Source organism: Mastacembelus armatus, chromosome 19 (assembly GCF_900324485.2).
Source record: "Mastacembelus armatus chromosome 19, fMasArm1.2, whole genome shotgun sequence".
NCBI classification, from domain to species: Eukaryota; Metazoa; Chordata; class Actinopteri; order Synbranchiformes; family Mastacembelidae; genus Mastacembelus; species Mastacembelus armatus.
The window spans coordinates 10354642-10379029 of record NC_046651.1 but is presented as its reverse complement, the minus strand read 5'-3'; the positions used below and the strand labels follow the sequence as shown (position 1 = coordinate 10379029).

Sequence of the window (24388 nt, the reverse complement as noted above, 5' to 3'; positions counted from 1 at the left end):
AATAACCACAATTTCCTCACGTCTCCTAGTAATTATTGGTCAATATGACATCTCCTCATTCACTAAATGTCTCCTCCTTGTTGTTGTTGTCCCATTAAATCACTGAATCATTGCACGACTTAGACAAATAAATGTTAAATTTATATCAAGTTTATTTTCCTTCATAAGTCCTCTACAAAATAGGAATAAGCAGGTGTAGATAATGGATGGATGGAAGTCCTCTTCAGTCTCATAACAGCCACTTAGGTATTACACTCATAGGCTTGTCGGACTTTCCAGTCACATAAACTTAGGAGAAACCCCAAAAAAACCCACATATCGAAATGAGCATGACGTAACATGGAACACAAACATGCTCTCAAACACACAAACAAAATAAATAAATAAATAAGTTACTGTACAATATTATTGCCCTATTAAAAACATTTTGAGTACCCAAAATATCAAAATCAAGTCTGAAATGAAAAGGTGTCCAAAATATATAAATATATGGTTAGATATCTGTGCAGTTCATTTTCTTCACTTATCCACTGAGAACTGTGGACTAGCCAGAGAATTTAGTCCCATTCCAAGAAGGTCGTCAGAGTCCACGTTGAAATCTTTCTGAGTGTTTGTTGGTTGTTCTGGCACGCTGTCCTCTATCAGAGTACTCCTAAGTGGGAGGAATCGTGTGAAGGGGACTTTGTGTGGATCTGGCCACTGTTTTGATGCCAGAGACACAGGAAATCCGTGGCGTGAGGAGAGGAAACGGGTGTATCCATCTGCCAGCAGCAGCTCTCTGAAGGTGCAGTCAGCCTCTGTGTAGTGACTCTAAAAGTAACAGATGGAAAATGTCAGTGAATGAAAGGAAGCACAAAAAGTTTCTGATTTGAAAGTTTTCTTTGCTCCGCATACCTGTCCCCTCAGGTGGCCTGCTTCGTCCACACAGAGAAACAACGAGGATGACTGTCCCTTGATGACTGTATGGCCTGGTTTAACTGATTTTAGCTCCAGCGCACCTGGAAACACAGAAACAGAAATAGATATGTTTTTATTATGAGTCCCATTTTTCTGGGTCTCAAATTATCCAGTTTATTGTGTAGATAAAACATTTACAAACATTTGCCGCTTGCTGCTGATTTATTTGCCAGATACTTACTGTAAGGGCTCTGAACATCACTTCCTGACACTCTCCCATCCTGAGTCATCTGCAAATACATCCCTCTCCTGTGGTTATCTGTAACGAGAAGAAATAATGAAGCAGAAGGAATCAAATAATGATGGATTTTAAACATTATCAGAGCAAAATTAATATTCCCCTTATTGCATAGGATCTATTACTAATTTAATACAATAAAAAGTATTATAAATACCTGTGTAGAGATGCACTTCTCTGACTTGATTACCAAAAGATAACAGTGGGTTGGAGTCAGTGAGATAAAATGCCAAGGAGAAAGGAAGTGGAATAAGTAATAGAAGCAAAGACAGGCAAGAGAAAGAGGTGTGTGCAAATAAAAACATTGGAACAATTTAAATTAGCCTCGACAGAAAATGAGTAAGGAATAAATCAAAATAAATAGCTGAAATAAATAAACAGAACAGAAGAGAAAATATGTGGCTCGGTGCAAGCAAATTCTTTCCGAACAAATTCTAAATAAGAGCAAGTTTTGCGTCCTTATAAAGGAGTTAAGAGAAGGAGGTCCTACTTCATGAGGGCAATGTATGAGTCAGACATTTCTACATAATTAAACTGCTGAGAGGAAGACCTGTGTTCTCTATGTATGGGCTTCCTCCGTGTCATTTACAGTAAGAGATGCTGGTAATGCCTGGTTTTGGACTCAAGTTCAGGTGGCTTTTATCCTTCTGAGCCAGCTGGCACATAAGAGATGGATATAAATATTTACCACTGATGCCATTGTTATTTATTCAGGTTTTATTACATATAAACATCAGGATTAGAGTGCTTATAGGGTTTGTTATTATTAATTATATTATGTATTTATTCCTTCTGTGTCTGATCTATCTTAGTACAATAAGACATTTTCACTGCTTTTTTTTTTTTTACTGTCAGTAATAATATTTTCTTATATTTGGGCATAGAAGCTGAGAGGAACCCAGATTGCTTATTTTTCCATGAAATATACAAATATACACATTTCATAACTACAATAAAGATGTAACGACATCTTTCTGCGTCATTTGCCGAATACACGCTGACTGCCAGTTACTGGTAAAAATGACTATGGTGTTTATCTTATTTTGATGTATGTGGCTGTGAGAGAATGAGGGAAACAGTGGATGAAACTGGTTTACACGCAGAACTCAAGTGTTTACGGGACTGCAGCTGTTTGGGCAGCACAGAGGCTGTATGAGTAAATTCAGAGTAAATTTGCAAGTTAAGAAACTCGGTGCATAACTGTGAAACTTTTTTTCCTGCGCTTTTTTTTAAAGCGTAGCAGTTTGTGTCAAGTCATTGTGTCGCTGCTTAAAAGGCTCAGTTCATCCAAGTTGATATAGTTTTGCTCTAATGCGTCTGAGAGTCTCCGTACTTGTTGAAGTTAAACAAATGATTAACACCATCGAGAGAATTAAACATTATGAAAAGAAAAACACTTACACAGCAGCTCTGCTCATTAATCTTCCCAACTATTGACAGTCTAAATTCATTAAAAGTATCGTGACACTGTTATAATGTCTGGATCATCTGTTTATCATATTGACACAACTGTATATTATTTGCTAGACTGAAAGTTATATTATAAATAAAAAAGGGCCCTTTGGGTCTCCTTATTGCAGTTCATATATGCAGTATGTCTCCATACATTAGGGATGTGTAGGTGAATGAGTATGGATCATTTTAAAAATACAAATGCCCTTTATAATAAAGTCAAGCTACTGACTGAAGAAAACTGTTCACTGGTCAGTCTTGTCACGATTTAGAATTGAGAAGGTAAAGAACTTTATTAACACAGGACAAAAGCAGCAGGGAGCAGGTGAGGAGCAGGAAGGAGTAGTACAAACAGGGAGAGCTGGTGAGTAACAGGTGAGTATATACACCAATCAGCCATAACATCATGACCACCTGCCTAACACTGTGAACACAGGGAGTCAATGCAGGAGTTGGGTGGCACTTGTGTCACTCTGCAGCTCACTGCACGTGTGGATCTGTTTGCTTTTATAGTTCTACTGTCATGAAGAGCACACATTTGTCCACTAGTGAAAATGAAGTAGTTGGTCAACCTTGTCATCAGTGAGCACTGGACACCCATGAACCTGTCGTCTGTTCACTAATCATCCTTCATTAGACGACTTTTTGCTGGAACTAACCACTGCAGATCAGGAACAATCAACAAAGCTATAGTTTGGTAGATGCTCTGACCCAGTCATCTAGCCACCACGCTTTGGCCAGAGCCACTCAGATCCTTGCACTTGCCTGTTTTTCCTGCTTACAGCACATCAACTCTGAGGACTTAATGTTCACCTTTGTTACCACGCTGGCAGGTGCCCCAGTAACAAGATAATCAGTGTTATTCACTTTATCTGTCAGTGGTCATAATGTTAAGGCTGATTGGTGTACACATGAATGAGGAAGAATCACGTGATTAGCTGACACTGACACCCTTGACTTCGGGACACACAGGGAATCAGGTGAGTGGAAAACATGGGAACAGGAATCCAGAAAACACAGGGACTGGAGCCAGGAGGAGTAACTGCTGATACCATGGTGAGTAGATTCAATACAGAGACAAACACACCCCTAAGTGGACTTTGGAAAATAGGAACTACAGGGAATCTCTGGGGTATAGGGTGACTGGTAAGACGACTATGAACAGCAAAGGTTAACCCTCCTATTACCTTCCACTTTACTAAAATGTATGTATCAGGTACTATATGTTTATTTATTGACTACTTAAATAGTCCTTTAAATAAAACCACCCCCACCCACCTCATACATCCAGAATACCTGTTACATGACTATGGAGAAAAATGCAGATCACCGTAAAATCTCACAGATTGACCTTAAATTGGACAGAGGTATCTTTCTGGTGTTTTAATGGCTTTATATTATTTTTATTTTCATTTTCTGTTGCCTCGCCTTTTGACTTATACACTCCTGCCAAAATGAGCAACCCAATGTAGGCTTGGAGTGGGTCACATCCAAGTCTTTCCAACTCTCCCCATGCACACGCCTCCCCTCTATATTTGTCATGTCAAGTATAAACTTTTGGTTTGATGGCGTAATGAAGAGCTCAAATGCTGATTTTATGTCTTGGACATGGCTGACAGCGTATCTGGTGGGGCCTGGAACCATTTTGATTACATTAGCACTAAGTCTACCTTGAGGGGCTCACTCTCATCAGAGGAGGATGCCTCATAATCAGGATCCTCCTCATCATCATCCTCTGTCTCAGACACATTCTCCTCTATGTCACTTTCATGGTCAAACGGATGTGGCAACACCTCATTGACTGAAAACCTTTCTTTAGAAGTCATTTTCAGTTGAGAGAGCGCAGAAGAGAAATGGTTTAGAGGGCTGCTGTGTTAGCTTTTATATGTTTGCTCCACAACATGTTGTCTAAACTATCAATATCTTCTCGGGAACCATATTTTCCCACACCCACAGCGTGGGAAGTGTCAAAGTTCTTGCGAGAATGATGTTATGGTTGTGTTAGGTTAGGGCCCTAAAACTTTTTGGACATTATAAAATGTCATGTTATAATGACCTCGATATCATCCAAAACAACCAAAACAAATGTGTGTAAAATGTTGATATTTCTTATATGTTTTATACAGCAAAAACAAACAGCCTGACCCCAAAGAACACAGATGTCAGGACACTGAAAACATATCATTATGCTAATTTTATGTTTACTCAGTTGTCCCCATTAAATTAGGAAAAGTCATGAAATATGAAGCGAAAATATCATTAATCATTTACTCAGACATTAAACATTAAATGGAGTCAAACTGACCCCAAAGATAATAGCAGGGTTAAAGTACAAAGATGTGTTATAAAGTGTCGCCTTATAAGGGTTCCCTCTGATGACCTGATGTGAGTCAGGTGTTTCTAATTTTCTTGCAGTCATGCAGACTCATCAGCGGAACACATACACACACATGGAGAGAGCGATGCAAGGGGAGGGGAGTCAAGGAACAAAGCAAACTGACACAGATGAAAACAATCGAGGATAATGAGAACTTAAAGCTACAGGGAAGTAACTATGAGGAACACAGGAAATAATACAAAATAAGAGTCTCTGACAGAAAGCAGGGTGTGGATAATGACACAGTCTTTTACTGTTTTGGACAGAAACACCTGGAGTATTTATAACCAATGTGTCTCTGTCCTCAAATCATCTGTGACTAAACAATAACATGGAGTATATGTTACACTTACCACGGCTGTGTTGTCTTCTTTGCCATGATATATAAATAGTGAAGAGTTGTAAGTAACAACAGTAATTTTTTATGTCTATTTCTATTTTTCTCATACATGTCCACCTTACACTACAGCACATGCTATTGCTATTATAATAATAGCAATAGCATATAATAATATAATAATATAATGCTATTATAGGACCAAATTAAAGGTAAAAACAATATATACCCTCTCTAAGCCTTTCTCTTCACTTCACACTTTACCTGTTATAACCAGTCCTGGTTATAACCCCTGACTGCAATGAACTCACGCTGCTGTAAAACTGAAAGGTCAAGGATAAGGCACAGCCACTTACCTGTGATCTTTGCTGTCTAGTCAGGCTGAGGGCAAACTGCAAAATGACTCCTTCAGCAGCATTTTACAGGTATGTTTTTTTTTTTTAATTACAGCTTTTACAATCATTATCATTACTGTCATCATATTATATTCAATTATCATCACTACTCTCCAATAATATGAATTTAAATCATAACACAATTTTTTTTTCCTGAAATGTACACATACAAGTAGCATATCTTAAATGTCCATAATTTTAAAACATATTTCCTTTTTCACCCTAAAATGAAATTACAGTCAGTCTTAAAACTAAGTATGAAATGAACATACAGTTTAATACACACACATACGTACTGTACATACATACATACATACATACAATAGCAGTTATCATAAAAAAATGATAAAAATAAAATACACACATTTTACAAAGTCCTGACCCGAGCTTTTCACATCATAAGATGATTGATATCATTACGTTCACTCTAAAATGGTTGATTTTGGCATGCATATTAACACAAATGCTTAAATCTTTTTTTTTTCCCCCAGTTTGAACAGGATTTTGACATGAAGCACTTTGCTATTTATCTCATTGTCTGTCCTTATCACATTTGTGCAGTTCATGTCTGTTATGGCTTCAGAACATACATTTCATTCTCCCTTTATACACGTACATTCTCCTTTTGAGCCTCCCTCTCCCCACACTCTACTGTTGCGCGATGTTTATAGGCTCTTACACCAACACAGTATGGTCTTCTATCAGTCTAACTCAGTATAAGATCACCTGAAAGGATGTGCGTCAGGGTACCATTCTCTGAACTCACCGATTTAAAAAACAATAAATTCATTTTTCATTTTGTCAGTATTGCCGTCTCACACTCAAAAACAGAAGATGAATTTACACTAGGTGATGGTCACTTTCTACAGGCCACTTTCTACAGAATCAAACTGTATCATGCCACAACTATGGGTCCAGATGGACTGAGAGAGAGAGAGAGAGAGAGAGAGAGAGAGAGAGAGAGAGAGAGAGAGAGAGAGAGAGAGATGGATAAACAGCCATTCAGTCATTGTTTCAACATCTTTTCAGAAATCATTCACTCAGTGTCTTTGATTTTTCGAGGCGTCAGGCTTGAATGTTGATATTCTTCTACGGTCCATGTTTTGAACCTCAGTTTTTTTTTTTTTTTCATCAAAATGTGTTTTTTCCTTGGGTTGCGATGGAGGTGTGAGGGTCTGCAACATGAAAAATAAAAAACCTCAATAACAATAATAGCTCCTGCTGTGATGTAATGTCTGATCTAGTATTCCCACAGGGTATTTCCTGACTAATTGTCAGTGAGGTTGCTTCTCTTACCTGGTGTGCTTATCTTTTAGCAGGAATATGTTCTCACGGACCCAGACTCTCCTCTTGGACCAGAGTTTACTGTCAGAGAGTAGAAAGTAATTAGTAAATAAATATTTATATATGCTTCTATGAGACAAACAGACCTAATCAATGAGTTTTATGAGTGAAAGTTCTAGTCAGTGTTAGGGTTAGAGTGATTAGAGTGTATCTGCTGTTTCTGCATCACAAATTTGAAATGCATTTCTCAGTTTTGTGACTAGTTTCACAACCGATGCCTCACCTTCACTCTGGACCTTTCTCAGAGTGACAGAGGGGGTTGAGATGGCGGAGGCACGGAAGTTGGCAGGTAATGTTTCTGAAGAGTCGGAGGTCACCCCTCGGAGGTCCTTCTCTCTGAACATCTTCCTCCATGATGGTGACCTGGTAAATGTTTTTGTGCCGTCCTGTAGAAGAAACAATGAAATGACATGAGAGACTAAAAAGAACAGCATTCACAGTAGCGAGTATTTCAGGGCCTTATTCATTATGCATTAGTGGGGCTTAACAGTATTTGACAAAGCAGGTTTTGTTGTGACAATATACCACAGTTGCACAGTTTTTAGTCCTACATGCTGTAACTAAGCAATTAGCACTGGTGTAAACACAGCTGAACCACTTTGGCATACCAACAATTTGCCAGCAATGGTACAGCACATGCAATAATGCCATAAAGGCTCTAGTTAAAACTAATAGATATTTCAAGTCTGTAATTTTACTACTGACAGGAAAATTTCCTGTCACGACTCACATTTAACAAAGAGCAAAACAACTGAATTAGTTTGGATTTAGTTTGTAAAGTATAACAGTCTTAGACATTGTGGTTACAATCAACGCACACTCCCGCCTCCTGGCAAGAGTGATTATTTTGATTGATTTTCTACTGACAGTCTGCTTTATCGTACCTCATCTGGCCTCCTCTCTGTTCCCATGGAGATGAGAGCATTGTACTCCTTCTCTAGGAGCTGCCTCGCCTGTGAAGGATAGATCAACAGAGTTTTAAGATCATAATTAAGATTGTTTAATAGTTGAAGAGTAGGGTTATTTGGCACTGGGCAAACAGATGGTGTAGCCATGTGAGTTTCCGACAACAGTTATGAGATAAGCAATCTCTACACGTGTTTTTCTACATCCAGCTTCTGCAGGCTGACAGCAACGCTGGATCAGTACCTGTGTGTTTTGATTGGGAATCTGGAGGAGGAGGGCCAAGTCAGTGTAGTCAAAGGTGTCATCTAATGCCAGGAGGGCCCCGTGCACCCCGCTCTCTAATAGGTTGTCAGCGAACTCTTTCAGACCGATCGATTGCACCCAACACATCACTCGTTCATTGGACCACACCATCACATCTGGAGAAGGACACAAAAAGACTATTATTATCAGTTCAGTATAATGACAGTATAAGTCTGACGAGAAGATTTGTCCATTGACCAACAAACCTTACCTTGGTTCTGATGTTGACTCTCATCCCTCCTTCTCTCCAGCTCCTTTCTGTCGTAGTTCAAACGCTTCAAGCACATGATGCCATAGTGAAGACTCACCCTATAAGTGAGGAGGGCACATTACTTTACTTTAAATCAAAGCTGGTAGATATATACAGCCAAGAATTGGGGAAAGATATGGAGAATCAAATATAACTGATAGCATGGATAAACCCATTCATCTTTGTTTCAGACCTGTGGAAGCTGTCCACCATTTTCAGCTGACCCCTCAGTTCTTTCTTTGTGAGGTGATCGAGCATGCGAGCATCCACCAGTGACTCCATGAAGTAGGAGCGGTACTGGGGCAGACCTAGGCTGGGAAGCCATTCGTTCCCCACCCACTCGTGATTCATGTCTCCATAGGCCAGGATCTGGAGGTTGGAGGTGGTGATGGAGATGAAAACACAACATGGGCAATGTGAATGATCAACCAGATCAGGTATAAAACAGCCCTGTGAATGATATTCAGTTCACTGATTTATTTCCAGGCTCCTTATAATTCGACTAGATTAAATTAGATTAATTATGTTGTGATAAAAAAACATCTTTAGTTTTAATATTTCTTCACTTACTCAATAAATTATTATACTATAGTATGTAATTAAAATATGCACAGACAAAAAACTCACCTGGTCCCAGCTGAACTCCTTCTGCTCCTTGGGGTTTTGGACAAAGAAGAAATGAAAGAGAAAAGGGACAGAGAGTTGCAAAGATAGGGAAAGATCGAGGAAGTGTATTTTGTGTAGGTGTGTGTGTAAGTGTGCGTTTATGTTATCAGAGTCAGAACAGGAATGTAGAGGAAAAAGGCAGAAGGAGGAAAAGTTTTGTTAGTGAGTGAGAATTAGTTGGAAAAACACTGTATATACAGTAAACAGATTCTGAAGGAATAGCAAGGGAAAGGTGTAGCCAAACATGCCTAACCAGAGACACAGAAAAAGAAAAAAAAAGCTTATCAACGTGAGACATTTTTCATATTTCTTAGGTTATATTAGTGTGTAAATAAAAATAAACAAACAGAAATAGCCTAAAATATTGAAAACTCTTTGTGTGTCATATGCAATATAATTGTCCATCTTACTGGTTTGGTGGCAGCAGTGAGAGACTCCATCTCAGCATGTGTCATCCAGATATTACTGGTTGACTGTGAAGACAGTAAACAAATATAACATCAGTCTCCTTCCCTGACATTCGTGTATGAATTTGTTAATGGCCCAGCTGTGTACACATGTGCTTTGTTTAGAGTTCCATCACGCGTGCTCTAGAGCCTTACAGAGCGAGTGCTTGCAGGTGCAGACGGACTAGTGAGGGAGACCATTTCCTGGATGGCCAGGCGAAGCTTGAGCCTGTGTAGGGGGTTGCTGATGCCAATCTCCCTCTGGATCTCTGTGTCCGAGAGGTTAGCCATTATGGCGCCGCTCTTCACGTTGGCACGACACGCCGCCACATACCACGCTGGCATCCCAACCCACAGCTGGATAAACAAGAAGACGACACTTGCAATGATGATACTTTACAAACTATCGTGTAACAACAACCAATGTTTAGGTGTCACTTACTTATTTGGTGTGTACAGAATGTGTAGCCTTAACCTGATCCTGACCCTATTACTGAAATTAACCTGAAACACCTATGATTTATCTTAGCGGAGAGTCTAAATATAGATACTCTATCTACTTTTCACATAATTGTGAATGCTCATCGAAACCATTAGTACCATTAGTAGATCTATTAACTGACACTGTGCCATGATGTACCTCAAGCCATGTAACAACAGTCGGGCCATCCCATGAGGCGAAAGGCAGACCCTGGCGACAGGCTTCCTCTAACAGGTCGTGCCTGGCAAGGAGAGTGGAAAACAGGAGTTTGACAGAGATTAATTTCTTAATATCTCACCTTACCACTGTCTCCCTTTATAAATAGAAAATCACACTGAACTTGAGATGTTAAATACCGTGACATTTGTGTCTTGCAGCGCCACCAGGGCAATGAACAGTATTTTTTAAATGAACAGCACCAGTGGAGTCAAAGCCTCAGCCCAGGACTGGTTAGTGTCATGCTCTACCACTGGCACCTGGCTGTATCATTTTCAAATACACTGTACCCTCCATTTCTCTATAACATGAAAAGTGTATGGAAAAATGGCTGATCTCACTTCTTTTTGCTGCGGCGATCCTTTTCCACCGTTCCAGTCCCAAGTTTAGCCAGACCTAGTGGGTCAGCTGAACCCAGGTCATCAGAGGGTGTGGAGGCTGGAAAGTCATAGTTATTTAATGTGAGGCCATTGTTGATAATTCTCTTAGTGCAATAGAATAATACTGCAGTTAGACATTAGTAACAATATACAGACCCAATGAGGCAGATTCACGTCCAGGTGCACCAATCCTCCCTTTTTCCTTTTTGCCAAAGAGACGACCGATGGATGACTTAATGCTTTTCTTTTTGCTGGCTTTGTGGAGGGAGTCCTGGCTAGCAGTGGTGGCACCATCAGCCGAGAGACTAGAGGGACAGAAAAAAACAAGACAGAGTTTTAGAGCGTTTTAGGACTAATATATACTATTTATTAGAAAACTGTTCTTGAGAGTACCTGCGAAATTCTCGGTGGTCATCAAGGCCGGCCCCTGGATGAGTGTGTGTCATCCGGTCCAATCGTAGGGCTCGAGGGACAGGGGGAGGGGTGGAGTCAATCAGGGCAAGTGCTCTGCATTCTTCACCATCTTTGCTATTCTGTAGCGAGGAAAGAATTCAGCGAATTTACACTGGCTCGTCAGTTTTGCTTTCCCTAGCAATTCATCTTCTCTAGATTGCCCTCATTTAAAAGCTCTACAGCTTATATCATATTGGACAACTTCGACACAGTACCTGTCTTTCGGTCTCTCGGGCAGGGGAATGTGGCAGGCGAGGGGTGGAATGTCCAGAACTGGGCGGTGAGGGAGATGCCAACGTAGATGAGGTGATGGAGGGTGTCATGTAACCCCTCCCAACGCTGTCCCGTCCTCCCAGGGAGGAGGGTGGAAGAGGTGGTGCATCCAGAGCAACGCTGCTGACCCGGCTCTCAATCTCCTCAGCCCTCAGCTCTGTGCTCTCCTTCTCCTCCTGAATCAGTCTGAGAGAAGAGGAAAAAGAAAAGAGGAAGAAAAAAGATTTGTAAATGGTTTTGAGAATATGATACTGTTTTCTTAGGCCTTGAACAGATTCTGTAAGGTCAACATGTCTGTGAGACAGACTGAGAAAAGCAAAACTGTAATAGATGCTTACTTAATCTCCTTGTTAATGGCCTCCAGTTGCTCCTGTAGCATAATGGCCAAAGTCTGTACATCTGTCTGTCCGCTGGGAGACAGAAGCTCCGACCCAAACAGAGTCTCCCTGTCGTCCTCATCATCAGAGCATCCGCCCTCCACACCTCCCTCAAACCCAGGAGCCAGCATGTTACCACTGTCCCACTCACCATACTGGAAGGAGAGAACAATGAAAGGAAGTTTGAGGTAGTAATGCCATCCTAACATTAAATTCCTTCATCTAGCATTAGTTTAGCTTGAGACCAACACCTTGTTATTATCATCTCTAGGGGGCCCCCACCGGCCGCGGTGCGTCCGCCTGACCACCGGCCCACTAGTGGAGCTACCGTAGCCAGCTGGGAGTGAACCTCCACCCTGGGGGTACCGTAACTCCGAGGCACTCCCTGGAAGAGATCTTCGAAAGAGGGTGGAGGGAAGTGAGCTCACGCTGCCCGTCCTATGGTGAGATCCAGAATTCATGTGTTATGCCACAGAATTTGAAAATGACAATGTCCCCCATTTTCTGGGAGTCAAATTACAACTAACTGGTTTCTCTGGAAAAAACTATGTTGAAAGAATTTTCATTAATTTCTTATTTGTCATGCAAAAAAACAGCTATAGTGTAAATACTTTGTATTAAAATAGATTTGTGGAACATTACTAATAAACAGGGGAACAAACAAAATGTTTTTCTCCAAAGGGGAAATGTACATACAGTACACCTTTGGAGAACTTGATTTTTATTTGGGTATTCACAAAATGTAGGACATACTGTAAAAATAAATTCCTTTAAACTGTGGCAAACCTGGAATAAGAGGAGCCAGGCCTGCCTCTCAGCTGATCCAGCTCCAGTTGGATCCGCTCCAGCTCAGCAAGGAGCTGCTCCTAAAGTGCAGAGAAGAAAGTCTATAATTTTTTTTTTTTTTTTTTTTAATAGGAAAAAATGTCCTCTATTTGTAAAACAAAAGTGCAACTCTTAGGAACAGGAATACATTTATATAAAAGAATGAAATCATCAACCTTGGCAAGTATTTCAAATGTGCAAGTTTTGAAAAACTGAAAGTATCATCACTTTTCTAGAGCTGAATGTTTATAATTTTGGATTATTGTCCTGCAAATGAATAAGACAGTGTTATGAAAATGTGCCTTGATGTTTTCTTAACAAAACATGGGAATAAAATGATAAATTGTTTAAAAGGGTTATTGAATACCTTATTAGCCAGAAGATCATCTTGGATTTTCTTCATATTGGCCAGTTCCTCCGAAAGCGCATTCTAGTAGAGCAAAGAAGACATACACATTTTTCCATATTCCTTTTTTCCACTAGGTCTGTCTAACAATGAACAGATCAGTCTTTCTCTTACCTTCTCCTCCAGCGCTGCCATCCTCTCTTTGAGGTGGAGCTGCAGTCTCTCATTGGACTCAGACAGAAGCTTGTCCACCGTATCTGAGAGCCGTTTGTTGTGTTCGTCATTCATCTTCTCCCTCTGCCTCGCCTGAAATGAAACAAGAGGAAGTTCTTAAACAGTGTTTTCATTTTTCTTATAATGTGGAATAAGAAAAGTGGAGCCAGATAAATGATGTTACCCTCTGTAGTTCTTGGTTCTTCTCCTCGAGCTGGGCTTCCATTTGTCGTAGTCGCTCTTCAAAGTTTCCGTGGCGCTCCTCTGCCTGACGAGACAGAACATAAGAATGTTTTCATAGGCTCCAAAAAGCCTCTTACGAGGGGAATGGTTATCTGATTGTTAGAAGCTATGGCCGTATATACTTTTAAAGTTACTGGAATAAAACCCAGCCTTTAAATGTAACAATAATTTATTACCCCAGACTCAAAGTACCTTATTGAGAGCAGCAACTCTTTGGGCAAGCTGTGCCTCGATCTCAGGCAGAGTCTCTGCCCTCTGCAGGGTCTGCTGGAGCTTCTGCTTGGCTTCATCCAAACGTTCCTGTAGCTGTCTGTTCTTCTCTTCACTCTGGAAACACAGTCACAAGTGTCTCACTTTACATTTTCAGATTTCTAAATGCTACCAAAACTCCATCAAGCATAGCAAGAGCCGATCATGTAGGCTTATGTGTGACAGTCCTTGCCTGCCTGTGCAGGGACTCCTTGCTGGCCAGCTCATTTTCCAGCTTGTCTTTGATATCATGGAGAGAAGTTGCCTCCCTCTGGGCGCTGAGGTACCTGCATGCAGCATAACGCCACCATTGAATGTAAGGTTGGTGTTGCAGTTGTTGCCCAAAATAACATTATATATAAGACTGTATATAAGTCATATAGCTTGTACATAAAAAATGTAATAAAAAAAAAGAAATCAATTTTAGATGCTTATATTTTTTAAGGACATGGTTAGTGATTGATTACATTTTCCAACAGTTACTAAACGAGAAAAACATGACTGATATCAACATCTTCAACAGAACAATCTAAAGCATATTGATTATTGTCTATATTAGACATTTGACTAAAGGACTTCCACAATCAATCATTTTATCTTTTAGTATCGGGAGAGCAAGAAAATCTTTTTTTTCCTTTTTGCACATTGCTGCATTCCTAAGAACAATGTAATGCAAATATATTTTGTAAAACAACTGTAGACTGTGTAAAGTGGTGTCAGGATACCTTTGCACCACATTGTCAGCCAACAGGTGAAACATATGGTCCATCTCCTATTTTTAGTACAACTGGTGTATCACTTTTGGTTGGAAAAAAAGGTGCTAGTCCGGACTAAAACTAAGAATAGATTCCTCTAACACTGTTACCTGCGTTCTAGTGTTGTAATCCTTTCCTCCATGTCCTCCCTTTGGCAAAGAGCCTGAAAGTGACAGTGATATATCATATCACATATCAAACAATATGCAGTAAAAACTTTAATAAGACATATAAGTAATAACAGTTTCAATTAAGCAATTGTGTAATATCTGATGGCCAGGTAAGAGATGAGAAACAAGATGAGAAAATTTACTGAGTAGTTTGAATGCTGTATGAGTCGATTAACAATTTATCCTGCATTTGTTTTGGACTTCACTATCACTGAGCAAGAATCTCCCCCACAACTGTTTTATGTCTTGTATTTCTTGTCATGTCCCCCTAAAATAATACACATCCATACTTCTATAATATACAGTATGCTATACACACTTGGAGCCCCAGGAGTCAAGTGAATTTAGGGTATTGGCCAGGAAGAGACAGATTGGCCCAACAGACCTCTTTTACTTCCCTTTGGAGCTTCTGATTGGCCTCCTCTGACTTCGTCACCTCCCTCCTGGCGGCCGCAAGCTGTTCCTCTATTTCCCCAACCTGACGTGACACCAAAAATGCACACAAGATGACAAAGATTACCCCTATGTGAGTAAGTGTTTACTGCCAAAGCACCCAGTACAAATAGACGTGAAAGTGATAGATTCCAAATGTTTGTCTGGTCAGTGTAAGACTTAGAAAACACCAGTGACATTAGTGTAACACACGGCCTTGAAAGTCTGACACACTCACAAAGAGATACAGGCCATGGGGCCTGTATCTCTTTTAGGTTTTCAGTTTTCTCTTCAGTCCTTTTATCCATCCACCAGGGAGTTAGGGTTTTATAGATCAAAACACTTTGTTAGTCATCTTTTGACCTAATACACATGCTTTTTTTCACAGTGCTAGATACAGTATCTCTATAATTAAATTCATATGGTGTCTTATTGTACAATATGCAGTATAATTATGGGTTTTCTAAGTAGTTGCAATAATCTAACAGGCCACAAGAGGGAAGAGGGAGATCAGTGGAAATGCTGTGCATAAATCTCCTCTTTCTTGGGATATACTGTTGGAAATAGTTCAGCACTTAATGGAGTACACCAAGGGAATTTATTATAATAGCCAGTTTTCATTATATAAAAGAAAACAGAAACACAAATGCACTGATACACTACAAATATGCACATCAGTTCTAATTGTGAGGAGTTATTGACTACGTCCAGTCTGCGATGCTAAGCGACCCAATAACCCGAACAACCAGCACAAACCTCAGCCCATATGTCCGCCCTAACCTTAGGCTTAACCTAATCCTTATGTCAAACCTGGCTACCAGCTAACTACTTAGATGTTCAGTCATATTCAGAAAATTATTCATTTATCTCACACTTTCACAATTACACTGCTATGCTCATGTTAGTACTGTTTACAGCTACTGTTTTCTACTGAGTCCAACTGTATGCATGGTCCATTCCTCAAGGTAAGCGTCTTTGACTGTCCTGCAGTTGTAACTTCCTGCGTGTTTAGACTACAGTCTGCCTAGTGAATTTTGTCAAGCTGCTTTAGCTCAGTGTTGTAGCACAGCACTATATACTGTCTTAAAAAAAGATGCGAGGTTGTTTCTTAATGCTGTAAGGCCACTGTCAATCAATTCCGATCAAAACAAACCAAATAATTCTGATTAGCTGAGTTTTTAATTTAAATGCTTAATAATTGTACTCAGTGATGTTTCATTTAACTTTCGACTTGTTGCTTCAACATGTAATATTAAAAGTGATCTATTAGCAGTATTGGAATATTGTGTTCATAAATATGTTGTTAGTGCATAATAATTGGAACATTACATTACAGTACATTTTCTTAATTTTATAAGGAGCCTTTAAATCTACATAGGGTCTCCTTTCATGGACGCAGCCATGTTGTGCCGCCATGTTTCTACGGTAGCCCAGAAGAGACAAACCACACACAGGCTCTAGGCAGGGAATCATGGTCTTGTTTTAAACACATCCCTCATCCTCACCCCTCCTTAAAACATGGCAGAGGAAGTTTTTCATTCTGCAATTTCACCACTAGATGTCACAAAATCTTTCACATTTTACACATTGGACCTTTAAATTGTAGTTGATTAATGTTAACAAACTTTTGAGGAGCTTTATTTGAACATTTCAGTTGTAATTTCAGCTAAAGTAAAATCTAACAACACTTGCTTTTTAAAAACACCCTCACGCTGAAGTTACAAACCTCATATTGGTCCTTGCTATCATAGATCACAGCCACGTACCTGCCTGCACATGAGGGCCAGCCTCTCCCTCAGCTGAGAGAGTTCAGCTCTCTGTCGCTCGATCTCTCCTTCTCTCTGTCTTTCCAGCTCACCATCCTCCAAGCTGGAGGAGGGACCATTGGGTAGTCGCTGAATTATAGCAAATATGGAAGAAAATGAGAATGATAAGGAAAAATAATCAGTTAGAAGCTGTTAAATTTGTAGCTAAATATAAATGAGCTGTAGATGAGGTAAAATCACACTGCCACACCATGGTACCCATACATCTAATTTCTACTGACTTTCTGGACACATACACAAAAACAACTGGAACCAACATGAGTAAAACCCTCCCTTACATCTTTCCCGCCGTCCACCCCTTGTTGACGTCTTTTAATTTGGTCTCTTAAAGAGATTACCTGGAAAGAGAGAGACCAAACAAACAAACAGATGTTGAAAATTAATGTTTTCTTCACTTTCATAGCACTCTAAATTATCCTTGAGACACCGAAAATCATTTGTATTGGACTTTACCTCTTGAGAAGACGCTGCAAGTTGATCCTCTAACATGGACACCCTCTCAAGGGCCACGCGGAGCCTCTCACGCACCTGTGGGGCAACCCAGTAAGCAGAGATATGACTTAACTCATGGTGTTCATAAATTCAGAAACTTAAGGAGGCCTTAAGGTCTTCTCTTTTAGCAGTTTGATCCATACAAACCCTAATTTGAAGTGACCCACCTTCTCATCTAGGGCTTTGTGGTGCTCAAATAGAGACTTGAGGGCCTTGAGGACTTCCACCTCACTGGAGACCCCTGCAGGGGACTGGGCTTGTCTTTTCACCACTGTCATCCTCAGACTGCGCTCATGGCGTGACACCAGACACTCAAGGTGTTCCAGCAACAGCTACAGGAGTGAATGGGTAGAACGGACAGAGGTACAAAAAGGAGTTTGAGGAAGACACAGGATAAGGAGTTAAAAAGAATCTCAGGGAAGATGCAGAGGAGTGAAAGGTTTTAAGAGTGACGAGAAGAAATTGGTGAGAAAGACGCCAGGTAGTAGAAAGGGACAAAGAGTGAGTGGGAGAGATAAGAAAAGCAGATATGGACAAAAAAAAAAAGGAGTCACGAAGAGAAAAGAGAATATGGAGGAGAAAAAGGATGAGAAGCAAGCAGAAACTGTGTCACACCCACACACCCACAATGGGTGAGGAAGATAACACAGAGACTGTTACAGTGCTAATAAGCAAAATGGCCGCTAAACATCTTACACGTGTGTTGTTTCTCTCCGCCTTGAGCTCAGCAATCTCCTCCTCCCTTTCCAAAAGCTGCTCCCGGCAAATGTTCAGCTCTTTAGTCAACACAGCAAACTCCTGTGGAACACACAAGCTGCGTTTAGGGGTAAAAAAAAAAAAAAAAAAAAAAAAAATTTAAATGTATGGTTTTAATAGTTTAAGTGGTCCCTGCACAGCCACTAGAGCTGCACGGAAAGTTTTAGCAAACAACAAATTTAAACAGAATTGGCTGCTCTTAGTATATACACAGAAATCCACATGTAGAACTTAGAATGTACATAACCACAGAAACACACTTTGTGAAATACCTGAGGACAAGATGTATATGATGTAAGCCTACATAATAACCATGTAAATCACTGACACAGTTTCCACCACCACTCTGTCCTGCTCATTCTGCTCTGTGAACTCGCACTCGTGGATGGATTACATCACACTGTTACACAATAGCTCTGCACAGAAATACACAAGCGAGACCCCAAAAACATCACAGCATTGATATATCATTTACAACACTGCTGGGAATACATTTGCAACTCCTGCACAGTGCTGAAGCAGAGTGCAAACAGGAGAAGCGTGTCTTACATGATTTGCTTCAAAAATAACACACACCGAGCATAACTCATGAAATCCACGGTCGATTATTTCTCTTTGTCTCCATAAACCACATCCAAGGCCTAAGCTTAAAGGAAATTGCTTGAGATCGAGATTGTTTATGAAAGCGACAATGACGTGCAGATGTTTACAGTCAGGATTACCTGCTTTATGATTCAAAAACAGTTGAAAATAGACACATAAAATGGGCCTGTGTTTGCAAGGATGGAAAAGAGAATGAGCCAGTGAGAGAGCTACACAGATGGTCACACAGTGGGTCCATTGGATCCCGGCCTTATGGGATTGTTTCTTGTTTGGATAGGGGTCAGCTTCTCAGTTGGCTTCCCCTGTCCCCTCGTCATTTCTTTTCTATTTTATCTCACTATCTCTATGGGCTATGGCCTCCATTCACTTAAATGAATTAGCGCTTCTGCACTATGATGTACATAGAAACTGAGTTATACACACACATTTGAGACTCTTCTTCTCTGGTGTCCTGTGTGTTATTAATATCCAGCAAAATAAGAAAAATGCTGGAAAATCATTTTAAGCTATTAACAAATGCTATATTCCAGCATCATTAATAATCTACTAACAAGATGGTCAGCAAACATAACAAAATCTGATTACACAACTGAACACTGAAAAACGCACTCATAGCATGTGATAGCACAGACGACAAATAATGTTGTCTCATGAAGAAAAGTGCTCCTTAACAATCTTGCCAAGGCACATACTTCCACTTCCAAGCTAATTTCTCCATATGCATATGTACTGATTGTAAACACACACATGCATACACAACTGTACCTGTGGCAGAGCTATAGATAGCTGCCTCTGAAGTGACTCCTTTTCGTGGCCAAGTTCGCGGAGGCGGAGCTGAGCCGTGCCCAGGCTCTCCTGTGTCTCCCTTAGGTTCTCTAGCAGCCTCTCTCTCTCTGTCAACATGTTGACCATTAGAGACTCCAGGTTCCCTGTGCTGCCTCCTTCGTCTCCTCCGCCTCTGGGTTCCCTCCCGCTGAAGCCTCCTCCTCCCATAGCACCTCCAGGGCCCCCAACCCCTGCTCCAGCAGGTGAGGAGGGGCCCCCACCAGTCCCGCTTCGCCCATCCTCAGAAATGGTGGGCATCACCTCACACATCATCATGAGACCGTGGCGTATATGTCAAGCTAACAATGAAAACAAAACTGGGGATTGTACATGCAAAATGTTAAGTGTTCGTGCCTTGGATTTTTTATCAGCTTGTCCTAAAAGCTTGATGTACAAAATACTAACATTTACATCTTTAGTTTTCTAAAAATATTCCTTTCATTCCTTTGGCTATGACTGAATATCTTCATGTGTTTATTGCCTTTATGTTTGTTTCTCCAGCATTGACTTTGTATGTGTTTTTGCTTTTCTTCACAAAGTCCCACTCTGCATGGTAAATGATCTAACTACTTATGTTTGTGTGTTATGCAAGAGGAGAAAGTGTGTGGTTGGCAGGATTGGCAAAGGGTAAGGAAGGGGAAGGGGTTATGGGGAAGGAAGGGATAAAGGAGGGTTGAAGATCCTAAATTGTGTCCACGGGGCAGAGCTCCTCACACCACCATGGGTAAGAGCTGGAAAAGAGAGCAGGCACTGCATTAGATCCCCCTCAATAAGCTTCACTGTACACATAACAAATTAGAAAAGACACTGCGAGCATGAGCTGTACTTAGAGACAACACAGACTAATGTAACTATGGAAATGTTTCAGTAATGCGAGCTGATGGCTTGCAACCAGCCTGTTTACATATGTTGACCTGCTGCCATAACAACTTCAATAAAATGACCACTTCTCTGCACTTGCCACCTGTCCCTTATCATATATGATTGTTTCATTTTGATACATAAAATGTCCTGCATTAACTCTATAAAGGACATAATTTGTCTTTTTATGCATAAATATCTACAGTAAATATAATGATTCATGGGGGTTTCCTCCCCCAGAAAAAACCAAAAACATTCAGTGGGCTCCCAAATAATCAATGTTTGTAATCAAATTTTTTTAATATTAATTTTAACAACAGAACAAGAATCAAAAATTAAAAGACTAAAAGTCTGACACCCCTCTTTCTCCCATCTTTTTTTCTGTCCTACATGTCTCCTCTAAGGAACAGGAGGCAGCTAGTGTAAAAATCCAAAGAAAAAGAAGTAAAATAAGATGAAGAAAAGAAGAAGTCTTTGCAGCACCTGTAGCTTTCAGAGGAAATATATCACTAGTCCATTTTTTGAACAATATCAAAATGGAGGCAAGCAAATCTTATTAATTTTGGATTTAGAAAGGACAAAGATGATGATAATTGTGAGGTAAACAAAGAACTGGCTTGGTGTTGTTAGCACTAGCCAAACATCTGAGAGATGTTTTATTTCAGCGCTGCATATGTTCTGTGTTTGTTTCAATTAATGTTTATTTTTATTAATATTTAAGAGAAACCCCTCTACCACTGTGTAACTGAACCCTGATCATGCATCCCACAGCAGCAACTGTGCAGACAACAGAGGAATACAGACCACAGCTCCCAGTAGGCTACTAACTGTTTATAGAGTGGAAAGTTAAAGAAAGAAGAAATTTAAAACAAAACAAACTAAACAGAAAATAGCAACAACTTTACTTATTCATTTCCAGTTTTTGTTGATGTGTGTTACTGTGTCCACTATTGCTGACTATAATATTAAAGGTTATTTCTGATACAGCTTTTCTTTCCAAAACACATGAATAGAATCATTGAGTTTTATAAATAATTAAACTACAACATAATAAAATTATATTCATGTTTCTTATGCATTTATTGTAATAGTTATGAGGAGGTGGAGGTGGCTTATTTTGTGAATCTGAAGGTGACCACTTATACATCCACTGAGAACCCTTAGAGTCTCATCTTACAGTGAATGAAATAAAAGACGTATTTAAACAGTGTTGACACTGGGTCATGTAACTTGAGAAGCACTTTAGGAATTAAATTATAAGCCAATGACAGTCTAAATAACAAATAGTACTTCATTTTTTTTACTGATTAAATTGTGTAAATCACACAAAGTTGTGAGTGTTTGTGTATGTATATGTTTAATGAATTAATTTTAACAGATGCTAGCTAAGACTATAGTCTTACATTTAATTGACAAAATGAAGAATAGTATCAAACTTATCATCTAACCTCAACCAAGATAAGCTTAATGTTTTAAGCCTTTAAATAGGTTTATATTCTTTTTTTTTTTTAATAAGTAAGCACTTGTGATTTTAAGCCATTGTCTCACTTTACTAATCTTCCTTTAATCAGTTTTGTTGTAAATTCTCCACATATCATTTGTTTTTACTGAATAAGGCCTCTGTTTGCAAAGTGAAAGCCAAAATGTTATGGATCCAGGCAATCAACATTATTATAGTGCCTCGTGTTCGTCTTTTCTTTCCTTCCTCTCTTCTTTCCTTTCATATTCTTCACTGTCTAGTCTACAATACTCAAGAGCCTGCACTGGCCTTTATACTTTTAAGTGGTTTGGACTGATTTAGTGCCCTATGCAGGCTTCTTGACGTCAGTGAGCGTGGGCAGTGCAAGAAAGAATTACTTTGTCCAACCAAAATCATCTGTTTTGTGAATCAAACACATTCAGCACAAAGGAGACAGCGCACCAGTGAAAATATGTCTCTGCCAGTGGTCTTATTATTATTATATGGACATCATGGACCAAAGATGGGTAGTGCTAGCTGGTAATTCAAGGCCTGATACAGTTCTGCATTAGCTCCTCATGCTGGTGAGCTGGCTGGAGCACTTGGCACCCTCACTGTGTGTCCCACTAAAAAACAACTTACTTCCTTTCCCGCTCCACTGATGGATAATCACTGATGCAAGCACTGGCACTGGCTGCGTTTCCTTAGAATATACCTCTAAACTAAATGAGATTAAGGAACTGTTTTGAACTTCTCTGCCACATTTACGACTGCGTATGCTGTATAGTACTAGATCGAGTCATCATCGGACTCTGCAGACTAACAAAGGGCCAGACTTGAGAAGGAGGCACCATCAAATGTCAGGAGTGAACTTTAAAGTTTTTAAGTTTCAGTGACAACCTGCCACAGAGCGGCAGAAGACCTGTAGGTGTCAAACATTCACTGGAAAGGCATCTGAATTTGATCATAATAGTAAGGTATTTGTGTAAAGTGACAAATTGTACTGTTACATACATTCTCCTCTGGCCTGGGCCACCAAAAATAGTTTTGTTTACTGGGATCCATAGGGTAAAATATCTTTATGATGAGCCACAACTGTCCTTATGTTCACTACTTTGAGTAGTTACATTTTGTAAATAATACTAACTTGTGTGTGTTAAACTTTTCACTTTTTTCCCTTTCTAAAAAAACATACTCTGTTGCTCAAACTATGTCAAGTACCTCTGGTGTTTCCTCGGACTGTTTGGGTTCTTCAAGACCAAAGACTACAGCAGCTTTTGGTTGTTACATTCTGATCCAAACCACACAACATGCTCTCCTAAAATTCACCATAGCTCCTGTATGACATTGAAACCCTTTAAAATAGTCCAGCTAAAGTAAGGCCTGCAACAAAAACTTTCAACATCAGCCAAGAACTTGCTCGTTGTCATTACCAGCAGCTCTTTATTAGCGCAGCAGGGGCAACAGAAAACAGCATAATGTAATTACTGCAGACTATTGTATATATTATAACAATCGCTGCACTCCTCACAGTGTTAGTTCCCTATACTGCTACTGCAAAAACAATGGTTTAATTGATGAAATCCTGTTTCAGTTCAGGCATAACTCTGCAGCCTGCAGTTTCGACTGTAAGCGTCAGTCGTGAGGTCACTGGGCTTGGGGACCTGTGTGTTTATAAGTGTGCTTGGACGAGAGAGAGAGAAATACAACTAGAAAACAACAGAGAGAGAGAGCGCTCCATGTTGGCTGCATTACAACGGCACAGTAGACTTATCATGCCATAACATTACAGCTTTATGAGCATCATAGAGACCTTTTCTTTGAATTGTTGCTATTCTTACTGCCATGGAAATGAGAGCGTGGGGACCGGCAGAGTGGCTGCATGGAAACAACGAGCCGGTGATAACGTTTTTCTATAATGTAGTGCTACAGCACAGCATTATCAAGTAACTCTATTATATTTATTGGTGTAATGGGTGAATTCATGTCACAGAGCCTCATGCTGAAACTGATCATGTGTGTGTGTGTCTGTGTGTGTGTGTATATGTGTGTCTTCATACTACAATTGCAAACATCATCATCATCATCACCACCACCACCATCATCATCATCATACACATTCACACTGAGCCCTACTTGTACTCTGGAGTGGACAGATCTGACTTTACAGTATGTGGTTGCCAGATGACCAATCAGGAGAGTGAATTATGCCACTGTATCTATCATGTTGCTAAATAGTCACTTTCTCAAAAAAAAGGGGGGGGGGGCAAAGGAAGATACCACCGCCTTGTGTGTGTTGTGTGTGTTTGTGAGGGAGAGAGAGAGAAAGAGAGAGAAAGCAGTAAAGACATCGCTCCTCCACCAGACACTGGGGCGGGGGGAGAGGGGTTTGCAGGCTCACACACCACCGAAAATGAAAACTAAAGAGGGGTCCGTGCAATTTTTCTTTTTGTTACATCGAGTTGAATGTCAAATGGAGAAT

General features: G+C 40.1%; 2 protein-coding genes across 2 annotated transcripts; both read right to left on the bottom strand.

Moving 5' to 3' along the window:
- Positions 1 to 519: 519 nt before the first annotated feature.
- Positions 520 to 1612, bottom strand: fgf21 (fibroblast growth factor 21). The gene is made up of 4 exons (XM_026316231.2): positions 1353 to 1612; positions 1139 to 1216; positions 895 to 998; positions 520 to 810 (listed from the first exon to the last, which is right to left on the bottom strand). Exons 1-4 carry the CDS (start codon positions 1498 to 1500, stop codon positions 520 to 522), a joined length of 621 nt encoding a protein of 206 aa, XP_026172016.1. The 5' UTR covers positions 1501 to 1612.
- Positions 1613 to 6571: 4959 nt separating this feature from the next.
- Positions 6572 to 19859, bottom strand: LOC113135400 (liprin-alpha-3-like). The gene is made up of 32 exons (XM_026315407.1): positions 19808 to 19859; positions 19527 to 19717; positions 18099 to 18200; positions 17570 to 17734; positions 17364 to 17438; positions 17168 to 17248; positions 16851 to 16979; positions 15038 to 15130; positions 14593 to 14645; positions 13921 to 14014; positions 13671 to 13805; positions 13420 to 13503; positions 13197 to 13328; positions 13044 to 13106; positions 12638 to 12717; positions 12103 to 12247; positions 11813 to 12006; positions 11417 to 11660; positions 11142 to 11281; positions 10905 to 11053; positions 10710 to 10806; positions 10312 to 10393; positions 9828 to 10028; positions 9636 to 9698; positions 9187 to 9213; positions 8753 to 8928; positions 8521 to 8618; positions 8250 to 8425; positions 7985 to 8053; positions 7324 to 7486; positions 7053 to 7121; positions 6572 to 6931 (listed from the first exon to the last, which is right to left on the bottom strand). The coding sequence occupies exons 1-31, from the start codon at positions 19857 to 19859 to the stop codon at positions 7069 to 7071; spliced, it is 3606 nt and encodes a 1201-aa protein (XP_026171192.1). The 3' UTR covers positions 6572 to 6931; positions 7053 to 7068.
- Between the last annotated feature and the right edge of the window lie 4529 nt (positions 19860 to 24388).